Source organism: Rhipicephalus microplus, chromosome 8 (genome assembly GCF_043290135.1).
Source record: "Rhipicephalus microplus isolate Deutch F79 chromosome 8, USDA_Rmic, whole genome shotgun sequence".
NCBI classification, from domain to species: domain Eukaryota; kingdom Metazoa; phylum Arthropoda; class Arachnida; order Ixodida; family Ixodidae; genus Rhipicephalus; species Rhipicephalus microplus.
In genome coordinates this window covers 14,251,871-14,276,289 of record NC_134707.1, presented here as the reverse complement: position 1 = coordinate 14,276,289, position 24,419 = coordinate 14,251,871, and the positions used below count along the sequence as shown (strand labels likewise).

General features: G+C 44.3%; 1 protein-coding gene across 6 annotated transcripts in view; it reads right to left on the bottom strand.

Moving 5' to 3' along the window:
- The window catches only part of Hn (phenylalanine hydroxylase), a 115,353-nt gene that overhangs the window by 77,092 nt on the left and 13,842 nt on the right, over nucleotides 1-24,419 (bottom strand). The window contains exon 1 of one of the 6 annotated variants that reach the window (XM_075871116.1): nucleotides 9,248-9,395. The exons of 4 other annotated variants lie outside the window; for them this stretch is intronic. Coding sequence is in view for 1 of the 2 variants with exons in the window: in XM_075871114.1 (XP_075727229.1) it covers nucleotides 6,463-6,495 (33 nt within the window). In the remaining variant the exon portion in view is untranslated. Of the gene's footprint in view, nucleotides 1-6,462; nucleotides 6,585-9,247; nucleotides 9,396-24,419 lie in introns of those variants that run through there. One more of the 6 variants, XM_075871114.1, reaches the window with a different exon arrangement.

Below are 24,419 nucleotides of genomic sequence, written 5' to 3'. Positions count from 1 at the left end.
ACACTTCAGCCGCGTCCGTGAGCACTTAAACTTGAACCACTTTCTAAAACTGTCATTCCAATAACCCAATTCTTAGAAAACAATCACTTTCTTCCCACATGTTACATGGTTGCACGGATAAATCGTAATCTGAACATTCAACTTCCCTTCAGCGGCACTAACAGTGTTCAAGCTTCTTTTTGATTTTGGTGCCGTTAATAAAGAGTGACTGTGAACGGCTTCCTGCCTTTGTTTCTGCAATCGAAGACACGGCTGCCTTCAGCGTTGCCGTTAGTGACAGTAAATATTCAATTATTAAATCATATTTACTTTTCATTTATGCGTTTATTACTATACTGCTGATCTCATTCGATATCATTGCAGGACCAGCACACAGCAAAATGAGACACACAAAATGTCATATCAGAAGAAACAAAATCAAAACAAAATGGCGAATGAAAATTGCTCAATAAAGAACCAACTAAAGCTGCTGCCATACAACAGAATCGCCAGGAACAGCAGCAGCAGCAGTGGCAGCAGTAGTAGAAATACAGTTATTTTATTCTGTTGTGCGCGTTTTCTGTCGCAGTTATCTGATTATGATTATTCTACAAAATATTAGTGTCTCTGAAAAAGAAAAAAAAAACAAGTACACTAGGACTAGTGTAACTGAGTGATAAAGCGGTGGCTTCTGTAGTTTCTGCATATGTGGCTAGGGATGAAGTATTATTGTATAGTTTATGTATTTTTTTCTGTAATTAGATAGTATATCTAATAGGAGAGTATCTGAGGCAGGTTGTGTTGGTTGAATAATCTGCCACTGTTAGACCATATTGCTAGACCACTCCTCCCTGTAGAGCCCTGCAGCGAGGAAAGACTACGGCGGATCTTCTGCGACTGTCCTCACTACAGTAAGCGGATAGAATCGCTCGCTGTTTCTCTAGTTCATACAGACAACGGACCGATGATGGCAAAACCCAGCCTAGTATGTGGTCTGAGAGGTCACCACGGGTGACGCCGATGAAGACAATGCGAATAATTTTGAGGTGATCAGATTTGCACCAGTGGTTGTAGACTGATGGCCTTATCATGACTATGCGGTGTGCGAATGTGCGGGTTTTCTCACCCTTCTTTCTTCATTTCACTCTCTCTCTCTCTCTCTACGCTTAAAGCTCCTCCATCCCTTTTTCCAGTATAGAGTAGAAAAACCGGTCCTTCTAGACTGGTTAAGAACCCTGCTTTTTTTTTCACCTCCTGTTTCCTTCCTTCCTTCTATTCTCCCATTCGGTTGCGCTAGCATGAAAACTAATAAATAGATAAATACATATTCAAACGAATAAGTCAAATTTTAAATAAGCATATTATAAAATTTTACTGACACGCTTAACATTATGATATACTGCAATGGTTTGCCAGGTTTGGCTACCTTGCCCCAGTTTAGTTACTTTTTGAGATCTTTTGCGGCAGAAGATTGCACGGCTACTGGGCTACCTTTTGGCTACATATGTGGCTAGTTTTCTCTACTTGGCTGCTAATTTGTTCCGTTAACATAACCCACGATAGCGATATCTTCAATACCGCATCCACTGCGTCTTGAGTAGACGATCTCAGAACGCGAAGATCAAGGTGTGTTTTCCACTCTGAAAAACTGAACTTTGCGCTTTCATTGCATAAAAGAAAAATAGTTTTCAACACTCGTCGACATTCTAAATAACAAATTCGATGAAGTGCTTGTGTTATTTTTTTGGGATCAGGAACTTACTTCGACTGGAAATATCAAGCTTATCATACTTGTAATCAAGTGATAAATGATGACGGAAAGTAACTACAAGTTTGGCTCCAATCCCAGCAACTGTGAGTTTGAGCGCCCTCATGCAGTGACAATTTTCACTAGCAGTGCATGTCCCCCTCAATCCCGACTCGTCTCCACAAGTTTTTGTGCAGTTAACGTGATTTTCTATGGCATCGCCTTCACCATGGGAGGCATGGCAAGCATTCTGCTTTTTACCTGGTTTTCCACGGCATTCGTAAGTGGCCCGTTCTTAACGTTTGAAGCTTAATGCATCATTTTTATTGATATATATGTTTTGAGTATTAGCAACCCAACAATATAGCTGAGGGGTTGCTAACAGCATTGCAACATCAAATATATTAAATGGCAAAAGCATGAAAACGGAAACATTAAGCCATCAAAAACACAAGAATATAGAGATCAACATATTATGGTTTGATGTGGAATGATCATTGTTGACAAACAATAAAAAACATGACTGAAATGATAGGGTGTAATAAAAAGGAAAATAAATTATTGCGTAATATGTATGGAAGCGAAGCAGCGAAGCGACTGCATTTTTTTCATAAGATATTTTTTCACAATCCATCAATGAAGCGAGACCTCATTTCACAACCGTCATACCACTCATCGCGCATTGATCACCAGCATAAGGTTGCCATTCCGTTTTGCCGCACCAAATTCTTTTCAGCAGCCTTCTTACCGAAAACAGCCGCCGATTGGAACCACCTTCCCTCTTCCGTTGTAACAATAACAGACCCTTTGTTATTCAAGACTGCAATTTCTCAGCAATGCTTGTAACTATACGCAGTTTCCATTATCTATCTTTGTCTTGTATGTGCTTGAATTCTTACTTATACATTTTTAGTTGACTTATGTTGCCTTCCTGATTTGCGCATCTGACACTTGTTTCTTTATTTTGTCTTTTTTTCTTGTGTGTTATAAACGTTGTACCCACCCCCTCTGTAATGCCCTACGGGCCCTGAGGGTATTCTAATAAATAAATAAAATAAATATGTAAAACTAATGGCTACAAATGACTATGACAGGATGAATTTATATGAAGCTAGTGTTTTAGTGGTTATCAAGCAACGTTGTCATGCTATGCTGTCATCGTGTAACACCATGACATGTGACGTCCTGAGGACGTCCTGATGACGTCAAAATAAGACGACCCGATTACGTCGAACGTTGTGCTGATCGGCGACGTTATGATGATGCCAAATGCTTACGCCATTACGTGATATGTTCTTTTTTTTGCATCGCTCATGTTCATGCTTCCGATGCAGGATGACTGACTTCACCGAAATTACATTGTCGCGTTTGGTGAGGCATCTCGAGTGCAAATCATGTACGGGTGGCACTCTCACCTCTGCTCGCCTAACGAATGTGTAGCCAATGCCAAGAGCTTGCTGCCAGTACGGGAGTAAATGCGGTACCTTTTTTGTAGTATTGCGGTGAATATGGTACACCAGGACGCAACCACTCGTTGTCGTTCGCCATTGACCGGACACCATTTACATCTCGAGTGCGAATAATGTTCGGATGGCACTCTCAGCCCTGCTCGTCCATAAAGATAAACCTTATCTGCCTCGTGTGTTGGCTCATTCACCAGCTCATCGCAAGTTTTCGTGCCCCTATACGAGGACGCTGTCCATTAAGTTTCGCGCAGAGCATGTTTTCGTAATAAGCGTTCACGCATAACGCACGCGAAATTTTCGCCTGGGATGCTCTCGAGAGATTGTTTGTCTGGTGCAGTGGCCCTTGGCTGCCAAAGGGCATTCGTTGATTGGGCACTTACCGAATGAAGATAGTGTCCCCCCTTTGTCCAATTGAGTACTTTCCAACGTGATGCTCCTGCCTGAACAAGTCAGATGTATGGCGTGGTGCGCAAAGTAGATTAGCGACCAAAACAAGTGGTTATAACGTGGAGAGAGCAGCGGCAGCGGGAACATACTGGATGTTGGAACGCTGATAGTTTTTTACTGTGACTTTCTTAATTTTTTTTTCGCTCGTTGTGTTCAGGATAGTGCTCAGTGATGCAATCGCAAAACGATTCCATTTCTTTCTTTTATGATTTCGTCGTCATTAGACATGCACGATTGATCTAAGTGTGCATGAGTTGAGCTTCGACCAATCGCACACGGCTATTAGTGGTGAAAAACACAGGGAAAAAAATGGAATCGTTCCGCGAATGCACCCCATAGCGGCGCACGACGCGAACTCCAAAAGCACTAGAACAGTAAATATCAACGTTATGAAATATGAAATCCTTCACGGGCCCTTTGGAATGCACATAATAAAAATCGGCAGATCGCACGCGCCTTGGAGAGAGAGAGAAACGAGAAAAAAAGGAAGGCAGGGAGGTTAACCAGATGCTAGTATCCGGTATGCTACCCTACACTGGGGTTGGGGAATAGGGGGTTGAAAGAGAAAGGGAGAGTTAAAAAATAAACAAGAGAAAAACACCGACACACACGCACACACAAAATCAGTCCACTCAGAGGCGTTCGACAGGCCAGTAGTTCGCAAAAAGCCCAGTAGCGCTTGCACGGCTTTCTTCTGTGACGATGAGTCATGACGATGGCGCAGTATACTTTCTTCTGACAGCGGCTGGTCATCTAACCTGCTGAGTTTATTAGAAAGGTGTTGTCTTTCCAGGTTGTATTTCGGGCAGTCACACAGGATATGTCGAATTGTTTCTTCATCTCCGCAGTGTGCACAGTCGGTGGTGTCGGCCATACCTATGCGGAACGCGTACGCACGGGTAAACGCGACTCCCAACCATAGTCTGCACAGAGCAGTAGCGTCGCCTCGGCGAATTTTGTTGGAAGCTGCATGCTTAACGTTGGATCAATGGATCGTAATCTTGCATGCGTAAAGAGAGGCTCATTCCAAAAAGCCATGGAGCGTTGGCGAGCAAGGTTGGAAATAGATGTTATGCGAAGCATGTGGGGGAAGGTGATTGTGTTATAGTTATTTATTGAGCGAAAGCTTACGAAATGACACTAAAGAGGGGTACAAATGTACGAACAGACATATGGTAATCAGTCGCATATTTACTGTGCGTCACAGGACGTATTTAATAAACATAATAACACAACAATGCACCTTCTGTGTATTGGCATCATGTAGGTGATTTCTTTTCGAGTACAATTAGAAACACAACGCCCTGTGCAAAACTGTATCGGCGAGCAGAATTGCTTATGAAGTGTAAAGAACTAGTCCCTGGAAGTTGGAATGCTGCTAGTTTTTCACTCTTTCTTAATTATTGTTCTTTCTTTCTTTTTTGTGACTACTTGTCGCACTGTATACTGAACAATGACGTTGAAATACAGGGACAATCAAGGTAACGCCGAATTTCATCCCTACTTTGTCAATGTGCCCCTGTTTTTCTCCCTGAATTGTAGTAGCCAAGGCACGAGGGTAACAATGAAAAGTTGCCTAACAGCCCTATTCGTTGTTCTCTTCAATTGCTTTCTTTCTTTTTTTATGTAGAAGGACTGTTCAAGAAGAACCACATGACCATAGTCGGAAACAAAATAGTAATTGACATGCTGATGGTTGAAATTATTGAGAGCGAATGCGTTATTATTATTATTATTATTATTAATATTATTATTATTATTATTATTATTATTATTATTATTATTATTATTATTATTATTATTATTATTATTATTATTATTATTATTATTATTATTATTATTATTATTATTATTATTATTATTATTATTATTATTATTATTATTATTATTATTATTATTATAACGCACTCTTTATACATTAGCATCGTGCACGTCTGTCAAAGCCTCATGCAAGGCTTCTGTGGCGGTATCTGGCCGACAGCCGAAACCATGCCAAGTACTTAAGCCTAGATTACCCACACTCTAGCAACATAATACAGGTTCTAAAATTACCGGTATCAAGATACAACTTCCCGTACATAACGGTTTATAAGCAGCAGAACCAGGCACGCCGAGTTAAACGTTGAGAACATGTAATTGGAAAAGCAGCAATAAAAGAACATGACATTAAAAACGAAACTGCAATAAACAATCCAAGTTATGCATGCTGATTCAAATTGAAGTGCTGGTGGGAAATAAATTGAGAGAGATTAATATGGATGGAATCGAGACACGTGTATTCATCAGATGGGCCGACTAAAAGTCAGACTGGAGGACCGAAAAGTTGTAACATATGGGACTGGAATACTGAGGATAACATTGCAACTATATACAAAAATAGGCGAGGACGACGCAGTGCGTTATGTAACGCAAAACGATAGCAGTAACATCTATTATTGGAGGACAGCAGGAAGGGCGAGGAAACAAACAGTAGTTGCACACATCTTACTTGACATATAGTGAAGGAAAGAGACCTGGACTGGCCACGTAGTTCATATAACAGACAACGAGTGAACAGTAAGAGCAACAAAATGGTTACCGAAAGATGGTAAATGTAGTTAAGGAACGTGGAAAATCAGATGAAGGTGTCAAAATCAAGAAGTTCGCAAAGCTAAACTCAACAAGCTCGAACAGGATAGGGTAAACTGGAGGTCCCAGGAAGAGGCCTTCGCCATGACATGGATATAAACAGGCTGATAATATGGGAGGTCTGTTAGGAGTTAAAATTTAAAAAAAAACTGCGCTAATGTTACTGACAAGTGCTATGAGACCGCTTCGTCTTACCTCAAACATATTTGGCCCGACCATGCCAGACATCGTGAATCAAAAGAGCACTGCTATAAGGTGGACGTGGCGTGGATTCTTGTATCGGCTACGGACTTCGGCTGCTTTAGTTACGCGACCAGTTCTTCTTTTCCCTCTCTGCGAGCCCGTCCCGAGGCGAGCGAATAGCGGTTGTATTTTTTTTCTAGTCCCACTACGAATTGTAGGACGCGTGAGACGCCTGGAGGAACGCCATTGAAAACGACTGCAGAGAGGAGGCGACGTGAAGGCAACGCAGTATTCCTTCGTACCGTTCGCCGGCAGCCTATCATTAACGCAGGACACGCAGTTGCATAGAAACGACGTGCGGTACTTTTTTGTAATTTATCGTTTTTTTCATTGCCTACGCTATCAAGTTGACCATATTGTCACTTCATAGGTCTTATCACCAGGTCAGTTAATTGGGCTCTTTTTTTATCTACACGGAACACCGCTACACGAGAATCACCGATAGTGAAAGGCACGTACGAAGCGCTGTGTCTGTGTTTGTGTATTCTTGTCAGTCCTTTACTGACTGCGCTGCTTCTGTTAAGTGAAATATCGCAGTCTCTAGGCAGCAGCCAGCCTTTTAGAATCACCTCTTCAAGGAGTTTTGACAGAAGTATGAAAGCTGACGTCACAGTGGCAGGTTGCTGCTGCCAGAGTTCGGTTCCTGTCAGAGACAGGTTACCTTTTCTTTCACTTTACTTTCATGGCGTTTACGCCATAAGTAGCACAAGTAATATCTCCCAACGCTTGTCTGGCTTTGCTGCGTTTTAGCTTTAGTTTAGCTTTAGACTGTCGGGCGAAGCCACACAAGCAGAGATTTTTGTGCAGTCAAGTTCAGCGAGCATGAGTGGTTATGAATTGGCGAGAACAGCCTGCAGGTTGACCTGACCAGATGTTAGGGTGATGTAAGAATTTCACGGTCACTTCTACCTAATCTCTCTGTCGAACACAGCCATTGGGGCAATGCACAGTAAGAAGGGAGCTGAAAGAAATAAATAATAACATGCTGATACTCTAGATCACTAACATTAGTATTTCAAAGCAAGTATAGTCGCTATAATTGAGTACGACTTCGTTCAAAAATCTCAGCAACTACAAAATCAACATCGTACTGGCACACATACAAAAAATAGGCAAGACAGCTGAGAATGTTTCAAGATAAAAAAGGTAATATAAAGATATTTTATGGAGCAAAAATCAGCATAAGGCTACAATGAAACAACTAAACATAACAGATATTGAAAAACAATGGTAAATAAAGTACTTATACAACTATGTGCAAGGGCGGCCTGAATACAAGCAGGGACAGTGATAATAATAATAATAATAATAATAATAATAATAATAATAATAATAATAATAATAATAATAATAATAATAATAATAATACCAATAATAATAGTAATGCTCTATTGTCATTTACGTGAGACAGTATAGCCTGCTGAAGCAAAAAATTGCTTTCAAGACTAGGCCCAGACCATCGGCAAGTGAGAGAAGACAAATGTCGAAGTATCCTTCAAAACCTGTTGCTTATCACAACATAAAAAACAGGTTGCTTATTAACACTAATTTAAACATGCAGCAGAACATAACGAACAGTTGAGAAACGATAATATTGACGGCTGAATATGAAGATAAGGGTACAGCACATTTACAAATTTTGTGTCTGGTACCAACAAGCTGTGGAACAAAATCGTAGGGTAAATGATGTGACGTTAAAGCGACTCTAAGTTAGCTGGAACATAATAAAATTTGTGAAGCTTTACTCAACGGCGCAAGTCTTTAAACCATGAACGTGGTCGATTCCGTAGACAGATTCAGTTGCTTCTGGGCTATTTATGAGACTTGGGTAGGTGATGAAATTGTTCTAGGTTGTTGCTAGGCTTTAGCTAAGTGATGCTAAGTTTTTTTTTCTACGTTGGTTCTCAGTGCAAAGACTCGAGTTAAACCGCAAACAGTCGCAGACGCAACACGGTTGCGTAAACTCCAGAGACATAAACTCGCGCTTAAATCAAGCAGTCGCACCTCACATAGATGTACGAGCGGGTGTTTCTTGTCGTAGACTTTCCGTTGCTTTGAGTTCTTTGCGCAGCCATTGTCGCCTTTGCCGTTCCCTAGTGTTCTCTCAATGTACGTACTCGGGTCCTTCACTGACATTTGCTGGCTTAATTGGTGGCATCTTTTCTAGTGAGCGAGTTATCCGTTATCCACTTGATCATCGCGTCGGGGCTTCCGAAGAATTATCAAAGGCTTAAATAGCAATATCTGACAGACAGGCGAAGCTACATGAAGTATTCTTCATGAGACAAAAAAGTCCACTGGAACTACATGAAACGAAGAAGTTCACTGGAACACGACATCTCAGTAAAAGATGATGTAAATACAAGTGCCAGCGTGGCGTAAGTAGAAAGTTTGACTATACCACTGGGCAAAAGAACTTATCAGCGGTATGAACATCGACTATGAGATCCAAATTGTTTATTGGTCTAGTGGTTTACTCGCAAGTCTTTGAATCAAATCCTGGTCGCCACGGCCGCATTTTCAAAGCAGGCGAGAACGCTTAAAACCGAGTACTTAGATAGAGATACACGTTAAAGATGTCCAGCCGGTCAAAATTTCCGGAGATCCCCCCCCCCCCCCCCTTACTATATCCGGTGCATTATTGTAGATTTGAGGCGTTTAACCCACACTGTTAATAATACACGAAATTGAGTTGGCAGCTTAAGGTTAACGATTGCAACAAGAGGTTTCTTCTTACCTAAACCGTACTTGGTCGGGTCGTATCTCACATGGGTGATCGGAACGGCCGCTGCTACACACTCTGCCAGGAATTGGCCGTAGCGCAGATTTTTGAATCGGCCCCGGACATTCGCTCGCTGGGTAACGCGACCAGTTCTTTTCTCTCTCTCCGCGAGCCTGTCCCGACGCTGACGAATCGCAGTTGTCTTCACGTCCGGCTGCGCATTGTCGGACGCGTGAGACATTGAGTAATGGCATTGAAAACGGGAGCGACCAGGGAACGGTGTGAAGGTAATGCCGTACTCAGTCGCACCGCTGCATGACTGGCAGCCTTTCATTAGGGCAGCACATGCACTTGCGCACAAATTACATGCAGTTTTCTCTCTCCACTCATTTTGTTTGTTTGTCGGTGTTGCCATAAATCGACTAAACGTCGCGGAATAGGGTTCGCTGCCGGGCCAGTTTGTACGCCAAGTCTGCACAAAGTGGTCGCGCAGACTTCGCATAACTCACCTACCGGTTGTGAAAAGCCACCTGCATGGCGTTCTGTGGTTGTGTTATACTCGGTTTCTGTCGTGCTGCGCCGCTTCATTTTAAATGAAGGCTGCCTGGGCACTGCCATAAAACTGTGTGGGCTGCAGTAATAATTCGTGAAGCCTAAATATCTACTGCTGAGTCTATAAGGTCAACATTCGTACCTCTTAGCAACAAACCTGAGAGAAGGCAATTTCGCACTTCCTTGAAAAGGTCAGCCAGTCCCATCGAGTCACCTCCTTTTTGTGCAGTTGCAAGGGAGTTTGAAAACTGAGGTCGCTCCTGCAGCAGTGAGTTTTTGAGGGTCATGCCTTTTTACCACCACACAGAGTGTAAATTTTGTGGCGGCATCCAGGGAACCATCCAAAATGATGCCAAGTTTGCTCATTAATCTCAGCAAACTTTTGATTACATTGTTTTATGTAGGTCGTCAACTGCTCCTGGTTTTCTCATGTTTTTTCTCAGTGATTCAGCTTTCTGCTAACCCCGTCGAACTTAGGTGGTACATATGTACTTATGTACTTAGGTATGTATGTACTTAGGTACTTAGGTACTTATGTACTTAGGTGGTACTTAGTACTTAGGTGGTAGGGCATTGTCCGGCAGCTAATTTGCTTTTAGCCACACCATCCCTTGGTACGTATCATGTTGACCTGTGACACGTTGAAATAAACAATAATCATGCATGATTCATAACAATGATCTTGCGAACAAGGGGTGGAAGGGGCACGGAAGTAGTGCAGCTGGTACGGCTATCGCCATTCGTTTGTCTGCTCATCGTTGCATTCTTAAAACGCTTTTACGAATGCGACCCATCCTTGGAGGTCCGGTGAATGCGTTGTGCAGCTGTTCACTCGAGGGTTGGGAATTCGACCCCCACCACGACGGTGGCATATCGATGCTAGAAGAGCGCATACTGCATGATTAGGGTGTGTGGTCATTACACCAGATGGTCGAAATCATATGGAGTCCTCCACTACGGCTTCTCTAATTGCCTGATCCACTTTGGAACTTTGAAATCTATCGGGCAATCAAAATTTTACGTGCAACATTACATGTATCAAAGCAACGTCAACAGGCCAAAGTTACAACCTGATTTAACCATGTCTAGTGACTCAGGAATGTAACTACTGCATTGAATAAATATGATGACAGTTCTGTGAAGATTGCATGACTATGATGAACAGCAAGGGAGCACTACGCATACAATAGTGCTTGAAAATGAATTAGTATAAACTTCCATATGATTGGTAGCATTTTTAGGTGCGAAAGTGGTTTGAAATTTTCATTTCAACAATGTAGAGCTGATTCTGTCTTCTCAAACTGAAACTGGCCTGAAATCAGTTCTAGATAACGCAGAAGTGACTTTCAATAATGTGTTCAGCTGTTCCTGCATTGCCAATCTATCACGGGTAGTACGATATGTTTGATGACTCATGACGTGAATATAAATTCCAGAAACCTACTTTCATAGTTTGTGGTTAATCCTTTGAATTTCTGCAATGAAGTTTTGGGGCTTCGTGTGCTGCATCAAATTAGTTTTAATTAAATGATACGATATCGCAAGCAGAATACTTATAAACAAATAAATTCAGTATTTCCTTTTGAGCAGACACGCTGTGTGGCCAGGAATTGAATTACTCACCTTACTTTAATTACTGTCTGACCTGCAACTAATGTTCCTCACCTCATACACATAGATGAAATGGCCTTGTTGAATTTAAAACAGTGAACGTATGTAAAAAAATCTTAATTTTCTAGTGCAGCCGCGGTGAGAATACAGGATTCAAGCCTGTTCCCTTGCTGCGTTATGCCATAATTACAACGACTCAATTAAAAAACGCTAACATATGACCCATTTACGCACATCCTGCATCCTGTATATTAAAGCATGGAAGATTATTCATGTCTTGCCACGCTATCAGTATTGCCACGCTATCATTATTCCACAAATTTTATTACAGTGATCTCTGTCTTCCACCTTACATCGTTCACCTTACGCGCATACCTCATCGCCGCGGACATGAATTGCAAGTGTCACGCCCACGTGCTCGCGCCCTCACATTTTCCTCTTCATTTTTCCCCCGAGCAGCAACAGATTGGAATGGCATTTCCCACACCATTGCAGCCATTACTAATCCATCAAACTTTTTGGACAATGTAACAAACTATCTTACCGAGTGAAGTCATCTGGCTACCCTGTATACCCACCCCTTATGTAATACCCCCTTGAGGGGTCTTTAAGAAAATAAAGTGATGTGATGTGATGTGATGTGATGTGGTGTGATGTGGAAGCGAGGAGAACAGGTCAAATTAAAGAGCCCACACGACAGGCGTCATGTGTGTTTCTTGCTGGGAATAAGCCTAGACGAGGGAGAGAGAGGCGTCCTTGTGCACCAACAGGGTTACTCTGTATGCTACCTTTAGGTATCAGAGTTGCGTCACTGATAGAACTCGCCGCTCGCACTCCCGTTCGCCATGTGCGTTCACGTGCGCAAAAGGCGTCCATTTTAGGGAAGGCCAACTTTACGGCCACGTGGATTCTGGCGACCACCACCCCCCTGCCCGAACAGTCCGGCGGGGGAGGGGGTGATTATAAATGAAAAAGAAGAGAAAAGTGAGCCCGTAACTGTCTTTCAGGGGGAGGACACCTCAATACAGTAGCACGAATGGGGGTAGAGAAGGGAATAAAGGGATAGGATCAAAAGATATAGATATAAAGAGAGAGGAAGGAGAGAGCGAGGCGCAGGGACAGGGAGTGACGGAAGTAAGCAGAAGACAGGAAAGATGGACACTGTTGCAGGAGTCCGAGGACGGGGCACCACTGGCGAGAGCTCTTGTCGGCGACAGGAGATGGCGCAGGGCTAATCCGGTCGGCCAGAGCTGCACTGTCGTCTGAGATCGCGAGGGCACGACCGGTCGGCATGGAATCCAGTGAGCGAGTCCGCGTCGCACCAACAGTCCGGCGAGGAGATCCCTCTGAGTACTACCACTTCGTTGGTATTGTGATTGCGTCTTGTGTTGTCCGTTTTTAGTGGGCGTCAGTGTTGAAGGCGTCTGTGCAGCGCCGTGACTCAGTGCTGCGTAGTTGCCATGATCACAGGAAGCCACAAGTATACATATAGATACGCTCGAAATTCTCGTTTGCTCGTGCTGTTCGTAAAACACGAAAGGACAGGTCTAGCCATTGTTTTACCGATCCACCTGCTTAATCGTTTAAAGTGGCGATAAACTACGTGAAACGAGCGATTTGTGGAGCTTCAGTTGTTGCAGATTGTGTACACAATTCTCGACAAATCATGTCAAGGCTTTTTCGTTCGCTATTTCAAACGAAGATGTCTCGCTATGATGACTTCTGTCGAACAAGCTATAGTACTAGTAATATCAAAGACCATTATTTATTAAAGTTTTCAATTTTTTTTCTTCGAAGTGAAAGTCATTACGCCAGCGCCAGGTTATAAAGGAGCGAGAAAACGCAGGGAGCCGTGGAGCTGCGTAGGCTCCTACAGTAGGAAAGGTTCGATTTAAAAAAAATTAACCATAATATAGGCACCCGGCAATGCAGCTTAGAAAATCTGATGGTAGCGCCAAAACACACAGCCCAGCGAGTAGACGCAGCAAAACCAAACTTACACGTGCATATCATTTTCTTTTTTTAGTTTTGAGCAAGGCGTTCACGGCTGATTATGTGAGCCCTCAGGAAGCGTTCTTTAAAAACGTGCCAAAAGGGGCACTGACACTTCAGCGTGTCACTGTGTTGAGCGAGCGTTCCATTTTCTTAGTATCCCTGGCGGTCGGTACCAACAATGCTGAGGCGGCCCAAAGAGCTTCGTCGCGCCCTTTGGTCCACTTTCGGGTGTCTATATTGAAGTTACAAGTGAATCCGTGGTCGCTACATATAGAAGAAAACGCGGTTCGGGGCAGAAGCTCTCTCGGATACATCCGACGCTACTCTTGTCTCGCCTCACTCTTTTAGATGCGGAGCATCTTATACTCGCGCCTTGTAGTGCGCCGTCCGCGCCGTCCGCGCCGTCCGCACCGCTTCTCGAAAATTCGACAGCTGACGCGCGCGCATGCGCCGTCGCGCCGTCGCCCACTCTTCCACCATCTGTGCATCCCTTCCTACTCTACACACCGCGCGCGCTTCACTCCTCCACCATCTGTGCACCCTTCCTCCTCTATACACCGCGTTCGACATCTACAATTCTCCTGATTCTCCAGTGGACGCGCATGTGGCGTCGCGCTTCGAGAACATTCAACAGCTGACAGTGCATGCGCCGTCGTGCTGTATATATACTCAAGGTCGGCGCTCGCTCGCTCAGTTGCCGCTCGTCGGTTGGTTTGTACGGCGCGTCGACGTCCAAGGTCGCGGTGAAATGAATTCCAACGAATCCACAAACACAATGATCGACGTCCCTTCGACCAGCGCCGCCCTTTCGCATACGTGTGTACGTGTTCACTCATTTAACACCCCCTCCTACAACCACGTTAACCAATTTAGCCATCGACCCAAGTAAGTCGCAATTTAACACCCCATTTCACAACCACGTTAACCAATTTAGCCATCGACCCAAGTAAGTCGCACTTTAACACCCCGTTAACCAATTATATGGTCCGCATCCTCCTCAGTGTTCCCCCGAGGGAAGCTGCGGGCAATTTTTTTCCTCTGGCGATGCGTTGCAACGCGTTCCCGGCTCACGAGCTCACTTTCGTTCTTTTTTTAATGTTCGTCCAATCAGCAACGCCGCATGGCGACAGAGCGAGCGGACGTGCTCTGAGCTCGTGTGGCGTTACTTGTACGGACGCCCAGATGCTGCCGGTGAACTCAGCCTCGCGAACGCGAGTGCTGCTGGCAGAAGCGGTGGCTTTCCTGCATGACATGGACGTCTCAGCGGGCAAGATGGCAGACCTACGCGCAACTCTGCTACCTAAAGGTAGCATATACAGTGACTCTACGCCGCAAGGGTGGTCACGCCACGCCACACACCGGATTGACCTCTACCATAAGGCGCTTCGCATCTAGAAATGATCCGTCAGCGGGAATCGATTGCACGTCTCTACAGTTCCCGTATACAGAAACCGGCCGCGCTATCCACTGTGCTGCGGTCAGAAGCTCTCGAACCTTCACGAACGCGTCGTTTTTGTTCGCGTTGGCCAGATAAAGGAAAAGCCAAACTGCCTAAACGGGTGCGCTATTGAAACACAAACACGGGGAAAACACGAAAGGGTCGACGCTGCGCAGGTTATACAGCTTTTATTCCGGTTAAAACTGGCTCGGATTTTTTTTTATCTTTCTAGTTCCACCTCAACACCGGTTCACTCGAGAACGGCCTGAGCGAAGTGCCTTAAAAACCTGCTTCGCCGGAGGAAAACAAAAATGATCGCTAGGGGATCAAAACAAAAAAGCACACCACACAGGAATGCGGAAAGTACCAGGGTACAAATAATTAGCGTGATTATGGTAGCTAGAATCACGGCAAAACGTTCCGCGTAATTGGCTTGCCCCATCGTCTGCCTCAAGCTTCAAAAATCAGTAAAAAAGAAAAAAGAACTGGAAATTCTGTGAAGAAACATCGCTCTAGGGGCACCATGCCGGCGCTGACAAAGTTGGATGATCAAGACCAATTACGTATTCAGGTGGGAGATTTCAAAGCACTCTGGTGCATTTTTACGAAAGTTGCGTTAATGAGCTGCCGTGAGCATTGTCGCGAAATTAAGCGTGGGCTTAGCTGACGAAGATTAAGCGACAATCGTCACTTCTGTACTTGGTTACTATTTCACGAAAAATTATAAAAATTATTTTTTTCTTATATACTGTTTTTGTCACCACCGTAGCACAAAAACAGCGCTTGAAGTTTATCATGCGAATACGTCCTTTGGAGGGGCCTAACAGTGACAAGCGAGACCGGCTTAAATAGATCACCCGTTCCACATGTGTCGCATCTAATCACTCGCGTGCTGCGCGCTGAGCTAATAATATATATATATATATATATATATATATATGTATATATATATATATATATATATATATTGTTTATTTATTTATTTATTTATTTATTTATTTATTTATTTATTTATTTATTTACGTGAGCGGCCAGCCCGGCCGAGGCTTAGGCGGGAAAGATGCGGCGAACAAAGGGTTTAAGGCGTGAAACGTGGACTATCTCGGAGGCACGGTAACGACGGCCCGAGGAAATCTCGACGGGAGTGACAAGGTAATCGACAGGAGATGTTCGTTCACTAACAACGTAAGGTCTGAGAAAGCGTGACTGAAACTTTTCACATAATCCGTGTGTACGAACAGGCGAGGGACTTCATCTCCAGAACGGAAGGTAACGTCTCGACGAAAGTTGTCATAGGGTTGCTTGCGGTCTAGTTGACTGGCCTCTGTGTTGAGTTGAGCATGTTGCCGTGTTTCAGCGAGCCTGGAGACGAAATTTTCTGGCGTAGTCGTGGACGTTTTTGCCGTTACATTGAAGAAAGAGGCGTCAATAGCGAATGTCGGCTCACGACCATAAACGAGAACCCCAGGTCGTCAAAATTTCCGGAGCCCTTCACTATACGGTGTCTCTCCTAATCATATATGGTGGTTTTGGGACGTTAAGCCCCACATATCATCATCATCACCACAGCTGCCGACGATTAGTGAAATGAACCGCAAAACCACATGACACGTAGAAACAGACACTCCAAGTCATATGGGCTTCTTCTGTTACCGTGTTACTGACGACCCATTGCACGTACTATCAACATCTTCGGTGCAAGGCATCGAAATGACGAACATTCCCGATTATCACAGATTTTTTTGTGTGAAAAATGAGCGTTCAACGCAAACAGTATAGCTTATTCTGGAATTAACACCACCACCAATATTATGATACTGGCACATTCATCCTTAAATGCGAAAATGAAAACGTCAAAGCGTCCGGAAAACCACATCCGCGTGCGTCGAGAATGTTCACAATTGTTCTGCCCTTCGTACAGATTGAATCACACTTGTATAGGGTGCCAAGCCGGCCACTCCAGCTGCAGTTTTCTGCAGAAGTACGTAAAGACGGACGCCATAATGATACAACAAATGGTCATAGTGCGTTCTAAGCCCTTTTGCTATAAGTTAAGCACGAGCAGAAACTTGTGGCTTACCTGAGGTGGAAGCTGCGGACAACAACAGTGTCGACAACCACGCACTCCTCTGCACTACAGACCAATGTGATTCTCTCTGTACGTATCAAATGCCACCGCCGCCTTTGCTACTTCGAAAATTCATTCTATTTCGCCCGTTTCTCGAGTGCTAAATTTTATACCGAATCCTAGTTACTCATGCAAAGCACTGAATCAAAGGAACAGTTCGCACCTGTTAGAACGTCGTTTCGGGAGATACACCGGCAGAAACTACACGAGTTCAGCCAGCTGTGCAAAAGCGATACACGTTGAGGCATGCCAACTATAGCTGCTGCTGCTGCTCCTTCTACTCCCAGTCTTCTCGTCTATCGCAATGCAAACCAGGCTATCGATGAACGCGTCCTTGTTGAGGCCGTGAACTTTGTTTCACTACACTGGTAGTTTGCAATCACCCCGACGAGAGGCACCGCCGATGCCTTTGCCGCCATCTTAAATTTCCGGCTGGTTGGTTGGATTACATGGTTTGAACTACATTTTAAAGAGGCTCGAGTAGAAAGGGTGTCTTTCTGTCGCACAACAATAATGATCATCCGGCTTGCTTGCATTTCCTTTCTTGAAAACTCGTCACTGGCCACTTTCCTATCAAAATAGCTATGTCCCTCTGATAACGTTCATGTATTTTGTGACCTGAAAGATAGGGCTAGTAATTGGTGTGGGACAATAAAACTTCCTTTCCGCTAGATCCTTTGTTTGAGTGTAGTGCAGCCAAAGCCGCGAAGCGGAAAGGCGATTTGCTCTCAAGTGGCGAGAAAAATTAGTCTCGAGTCAATGTATTCGCACCTGCCTCGCAGCGCGGTTTTCCGGCCGCTTAAGCGGCGAAGCGAGTGAATTTCCGCTGAGTATTTCCACTTTCGCTTCCATCGAGGGCAAGGGTAAACACACATCAAATGGCAACGAGCCTTACGGCTTATCCGACTCATCCGATTATTCTGACGTCCCACGACTGTGGACACATGTACCGCTGCAATTTGATGGATAGTACATTACTGGCCACAAGTTCGCCCAATAATTTGTTTCATGTTTGCCGGTCGTGATTGCATTATTCGCTGTCATACCAAGTGACATATTTACCTCAAGACTAACCCCCGTATTCACAAACGCTCCTCGACTCGACTTTCAACCTCCACTTGACAGAGTTGAGCACTGCGCCACACCTCGGCTCAAAACGACGCTGCGCTGCTCAAGAATCGCAGCAGACTATCACTGATATGCAGTGACTTTCCGTGCCAAGAGACGGCGCTCCCATCGGCTTACTCAAGTGAAGGTGAAGCGTTGAGGGAAGGGACGTTCTAGAATACGGGGGGTAAGCCACCAAGTGACATATTTACCTCAAGACTAAGCCCTCCTCAAACTTTCAAGAATCCCCTTTTACTCCTACTTTGTGCATGCTGATATGACCTTACGCCTGTAAACTTCAATAATTTATGCTACGTAGCTGAACGTGCGCCACTGAAGATTAGGAGCGTCACCACCGGTTTCTTACCGTAGTTATAATAAGTTAGTCACGCCGGTGGCATTCATCACCGCCACGAAGCGGTTTGTTGATAAACGGAAGCGTCCTATCGCATGGAACCAGGACCTCGATGCCATCCACTTCCTGCCCAGCTCGCCTCCTGGCGTTGTCGCACGTGGAGGGGCAGTATGCGGGTAGGGACGCATAATTATCTGTATCGCGCTGACCAGCGGCTCCATCCATGGCAGCGTAAGCATTCTGCCACGAGCCAGAGATAGCAGCTCGGGAGGCGGCGACTTCCTTTTCACTGGCGAGACACGCGCACTTGAAGAAGGAGGACGTTGTGCCAGGCAAGTCAGAAGTACGAACGCGCTCGTGCCACGACCAATGCCGTTAGCCAACTACGCCGCCGAGCGATCGAACCGGAACGGGTTCTGGGATAATTACGCATACTACGCGCGTAGTTCGACTGACGGTTTACGCGACGACCGCGATCCGTCACGCGATGCCATTATGCCGGTCTCAAGGAAAAAGAAGAAGGCCGTAGGGGTCGAGTCGAACTAAAGAAAGTAGACTTCCCGCTTGTCCGCTGAGCAGAATGATGCAATGCACTGATGCATTGCGCCTGCACTGATGCAGTGCACTTGTAGGAAGGCAATACACTCCTACACACTGCACAATAAAGTACTTGATATATATAGAACACTCCACACAATTACACAACACACTGTAGAGTACACAGCGCGATTCGCGACACTTTTCACAATGCACTACAGATTACAGTACGCACGATACACTGAAGGATACGCTGCACAATACACTGCACAATACAATACGCTGAACGATACACTGCACGAGGACAGGAACACTTTATAAATGAAGAAACCTTGAGATTTGAATGCGTAAACGTGTATTCCGGAAAATTTTTGTCGTCCTATTATGCATCGCAAGCAACTACCTCTTCCTGTTAGGACTAGTTATTTCATGTTCTACAGTGTTTTATTAGCCTAAACAGACGACACTACGTGAGAGATGTGGGACGTTCAATAAATGCGTTCAATAGCTCTGTGTCTTGTGGCGGCACTTGATAATGCCGTGAAACACCGAATGCACAAAACGAAACGCTTTCATGTGTTTACGTTCACCGCAAAACTGATAGTTTATTAACAGTAAAGCCGTTAAAGTTTATCGATAGCTTGCGCACCGCCGTCTAAGACTCCACAGGTGGCATTGCGCTACAGGAATCAGGCAAGCCCGACAGTCGTGTACCGTAGGTGGGAGCCTCAAACGAAAACTCTGCTCGTTGAAGTGGAGCACGTGAAAAATGCGGAAGAGAGAGAGAGAAAAGCGAGAAGTGAGAGTGAGAGAAAAGAAAAAAAATATAGGTGGGAAAGAAATAATACCACGAATGAGAAAGAGAAAGTTTTTGAGAGATAAAGGGCCCGAAGACATAAAAAGGTAAAAAGACAGCGAGAGACATGGAAAAAAAACATAAAAGTAAACAGTGAAAAAGAGGGCAAGAAGGTGTCATAGATAGAAAGATAGATATAAATAGAGAAAGGTAGAGAATTACACGTGAAAAACGAGCCAGTTTTACAAGAAAAATACAAGAAAAAACTGAGAAGAAGGAATAGAGAAAGAGAAATAAACAATATGTGAGCTAATTAGAATTAAAATAGAAAGAAAGAGAAACAAAGAAAGAAAGGGGAGTAGGAGAAATGTATAAGAATGATATATATATATATATATATATATATATATATATATATATATATATATATATATATATATATATATATATATATATATATATATATATATATATATATATATATATATATATATATATATATATATATATATATATATAGAAGAAAGGCAACCCTGCTACTTTGATCTTTCTGGAAAGTTCGCACAACTCTGCAAAGTGGTCATCGTTTTTGTTCAAGGTACAGAACGGCAAGAGCAACAGAACAATATGGCGGCACCGAAACCAGGCTGTCAAGTAGCCTATAGTGCTCTTACTTCTTGGCTATGGTGTCACGGTACTAAGCACGAGGACGAATGTTCCGTCCCAGACAACGACGGCCACGTTTCGACGGTAGAGTCTAAAGAATGCTAGGCAAACGAAATAATTCGCACACCCCTATCTCTTCTACTTTTCTTCACGGAATGCCTGCCCTATTGAAACTTGCCCCATGTCATTCCCGCAGTTATTGAAGGCATTATCACTGAGCGACGACTTGTGAAACGCTGCACTGTGTTAGCCGTGTGCAACGTTTGTCCCCTTCTATCTCTCTCTTACCACTTATTCCCCTCCTGTGTGTAGGGTAGCTAACTGAATGTGCTATAGCTAACCTTCCTATACCTTTCCTGTAATCCTTGTTTCTCTCGCCATGACATTCCAATGCTTTCTTGTCTTTTTTTCCGCACGGGATTCATATATAGTTCATTTGTGTTCTGTATGTTCGCTTTATACTTCAGTTAGAATTTTGCGGAAGCATAGAACTATTAGAATGGGTTACAAAATGTTTCACAAGCATAGTAATAAAATCGTCAGTTTTGGTCCCGGAAGAAGCAGAAATCATATTTCATTTCTGATTGTTCCAATCAAGAAACAACCATAGAACACTTGTCTACTAAGGCCTTCTCCTGTTATGAAAGGCCGAATGATTTACTTCCCAGTAAACCTGAATCTCTTTGGGCTTCTTGGTTCGGCATGATATTTGGGGCGAAAGCTTATAGGCTTTCAAAGCGACCTTTAGCGGCGCCATTACTCCTATCGTGACTGGGAATATTCACTGCGCATTTGCTCGTCGGAACACTGGCATCCAGCCTCACTTCCGCGCACGTTTAGTGATCTCTGATTGCATCGGCGGTGCGTCCCAATGTAGCTGTGGCTGACTTGCAGCGCTCCAAGCCGAATGAGGTTTTCATCTGCGCACGCGTACTTGCCGCCACCGCTGCCACATCTAGCGACAAACTGCTTTCACCTGCAGCGTGTATCCCCAGTAAAGCATTGCTACACCACGCGAGCGCCACGCCAAAACTTGAGCTCGGGATCTCTCTGACGAGGAACTGGCTCAACACACACGAGCACTGATGTCATAGACGTCGCAGCCGAAGCCGATGTGCCACAGGACAAACTCCCGCCGAAAGCGGGCGCTAACCTCGGTGAACTCGCTCCTGCAATCATCACGTTGACGCCGCAATGCCACGTTTTTGCAAACGTTTGGCATCGCGAGCATACCCGGCGGTGTGATTTTCAGGATCCGTGCGCCACCGGCGCCTGCATTCGCGATTTAGCGCGCCTTGAAAGGCTGCCAGATAATCGGTACGCAGTTGGTGCCGGCCCTCGGCCTCCCGGGCCTGTGTTTGTGCCAGGACTGCACCATCGACCCGGCGAATGCGAGCTTCCACATGTGTTCCCTGTCGGTGCTCTCTTAGTGTTGTTCGTGGCATACACAAGTGGGAGGTTTCAGGAAAAACTGATGCGCGTGCATGGCACCATGGCTGCGAAGGTATGGATGATGTCACTCACAACGCAGCCAATGGTGCGCGTGCGTACGACGTTGATGACGACGTCACTGATAGCACATCCAATGGAGACCGCTCGTGGTACCGATGCTGGACGATGTTTTTGTTTCTGCTAGCCATATACAGCTTTCGCTGTAAAAAAAAAAAGGCAGATACTACGTACTGTGGGAATCGATGATAAGCGAAGCCCGCATGAGGAAGGTTTAGATGTCAATTTAAAATCAGCGCAACGTTGCAAGGTGGACGTAAATTAGGCCGTACATGACTTACATGCCACGATTATTATGTTTGGACGTGTCATTTACCTTCGTCGTCGATTCACGTCACGTGATACCGAATTTGCTACACGTGGAGCTAGCGAAACGGCCGCGAACGTGCTATAGGAGCGTAGCGAAAAACCTGCGGCACAAACACGTACCTACCTGTGTTGTGAAAAGCCCACTTGGAATGCGTGTGTGGTGCTAGACGTCAGGAAAATAAGCAAAAGCTATCGGATTGGAGAAAGCACCAATGCAAATTTTCTCTGGCTGGTTCACTGACTACAATCTTTAGGTTGTAATTGATATTAGAAACGAAAAAAAAATGTTTTCACTTGCTTGTAACCGACTAGCATCGGGAACATTCAACTTAAAAGACGTTGTCACCCGTTTGCTACTGGTCCATACAGATAATAGATATGCATGAACACCTTCTTTTTGGCTCTTTTCAGCCGGTACAAACCTGCCTTACTGCAATAACACAGATGTTCATTATTTTATCTTTAAAACAGTAGTTCAACCCGCTGTTCTATTGTGAAAATCTTGCGAGAACTTTCCACCTTTCCGTGAACGCCTTCCGAATTTACAGCACAAATGTATGTAGGTTCACAATGCACACACGTTCTTAAAAAATTACGTTTTTCTTACGCCAAAATTGGACTCGCAAGATTCACGCGTCATAAACGGCACAGACTTTTCCTCAACGGCCTTGGTTTATTTGGACGTGGCATTTTATTTGTAGCTTTGGGTTGTTATCTACACATAACCATCTCATTGAGTGAAGTCGAGACGGGCTGTCATTTGCAGGTATGCCTCTCAGACAAAATGATGATGTCGGCTTGTGCAAAATTTGAACAAGGAAATGCGGCTGGAGGAACTTATAACTTGAAAGCTTTTCCACGTGGTGCGATATCCTTTTGTCGCGAATATTGCAATGGTTTCGCAAGTGGCGTAACAACATCATCTTTCGTGTCCCGCCGTAGTGGTCTAGTGGCTAAGCTACTCGGCTGCTGACCCACAGATTGCGGGATGGAACCCCGGGTGCGGTGGCTGCATTTCCGATGGAGGCGAAAATGTTGTAGACCCGTTTGCTCAGATTTCAGTGCACGCTAAAGAACCCCAGGTGGTTGAAATTTCTGCAGCCCTCCACTACGTCGTCTCTCGTAATTATATGGTGGTTTCGGGACGTTAAACCTAAAACATCATCGAAACGATGAAGGCGGCAAACAGGAGATACACAAATGAGCACTGACTCGCAGCTGAAAGTTTTATTTCAAGAGCACAAGAACGTGAATAAAAAAAAACGCAGCACAGAGTGGTCGTTGCATCGATACAGAAATTCGCTCAAGAATCTAAACACTTCGCGTCTGACATCGCACTGCAGCATGTGTGGCTGTTCACCTGTCTTCGCTGATACAGAGATTTTGTCGAAGCACAGACCCCAGGTAACTAGAGAAGTGACACAAATGGCTTTTAATGTCAAACGAATGAATAAAGCATGCGTCAGTGATGCATAGCTACATGTCACAGAAAACGAGTTCGCATATCTTCTAACCACATACTGTCAAGTGATACCCCATGTAATGTTTTATATTTCTATTTTAACACATCTGCGCAATGTTGGTACGCTTTTTTTGTTTTTCACGCTCTTGTGTTGTTGAAGTGAATTTTTCAGTTGCGAGTCAACGCTCCTTTGTGTCCCTTCTGTTTTCAGTCTTCGTCGTTTTTGTGCTGTGACCAAAACTGCATCCGTTCTAAGTAACCCTACTTTTCGTAATATTGCAATATAGTCCTTTGAATGCTTCAAGTTCTGTAATAGTTCGTTAGTTGGCCACGTAGTGGAATGTGGGCGACATTCGAGCTACCTATATCAACGCTCATTTAAACGTTAGACAACCCGGTTTTCTGTACATACATATTGTTGAAACCAAGCATTAAGCTTTGAGATAAATACACGCAAGAAAAAGCATGAAGATGAAAAGCCTTCAGTTCGCGAAACGCTACTTTTTTTGTAATAAGATGCGTTGCTGGGAGAGTTGGTTCACTGTCTGAAAATAAAACTAGGCAGCAAAACTACGGGCATAGACAAGAAGTCAGAACGGTTGGGCGCTCACTGCCAACTGATTGTATTATGAAATATTTCGGAAAATATATACAGATTGTACGCAACAAGCTTGCATGTGCAGATATCGAATCATCCAAATGTCTAACTCATATTGCGGCAA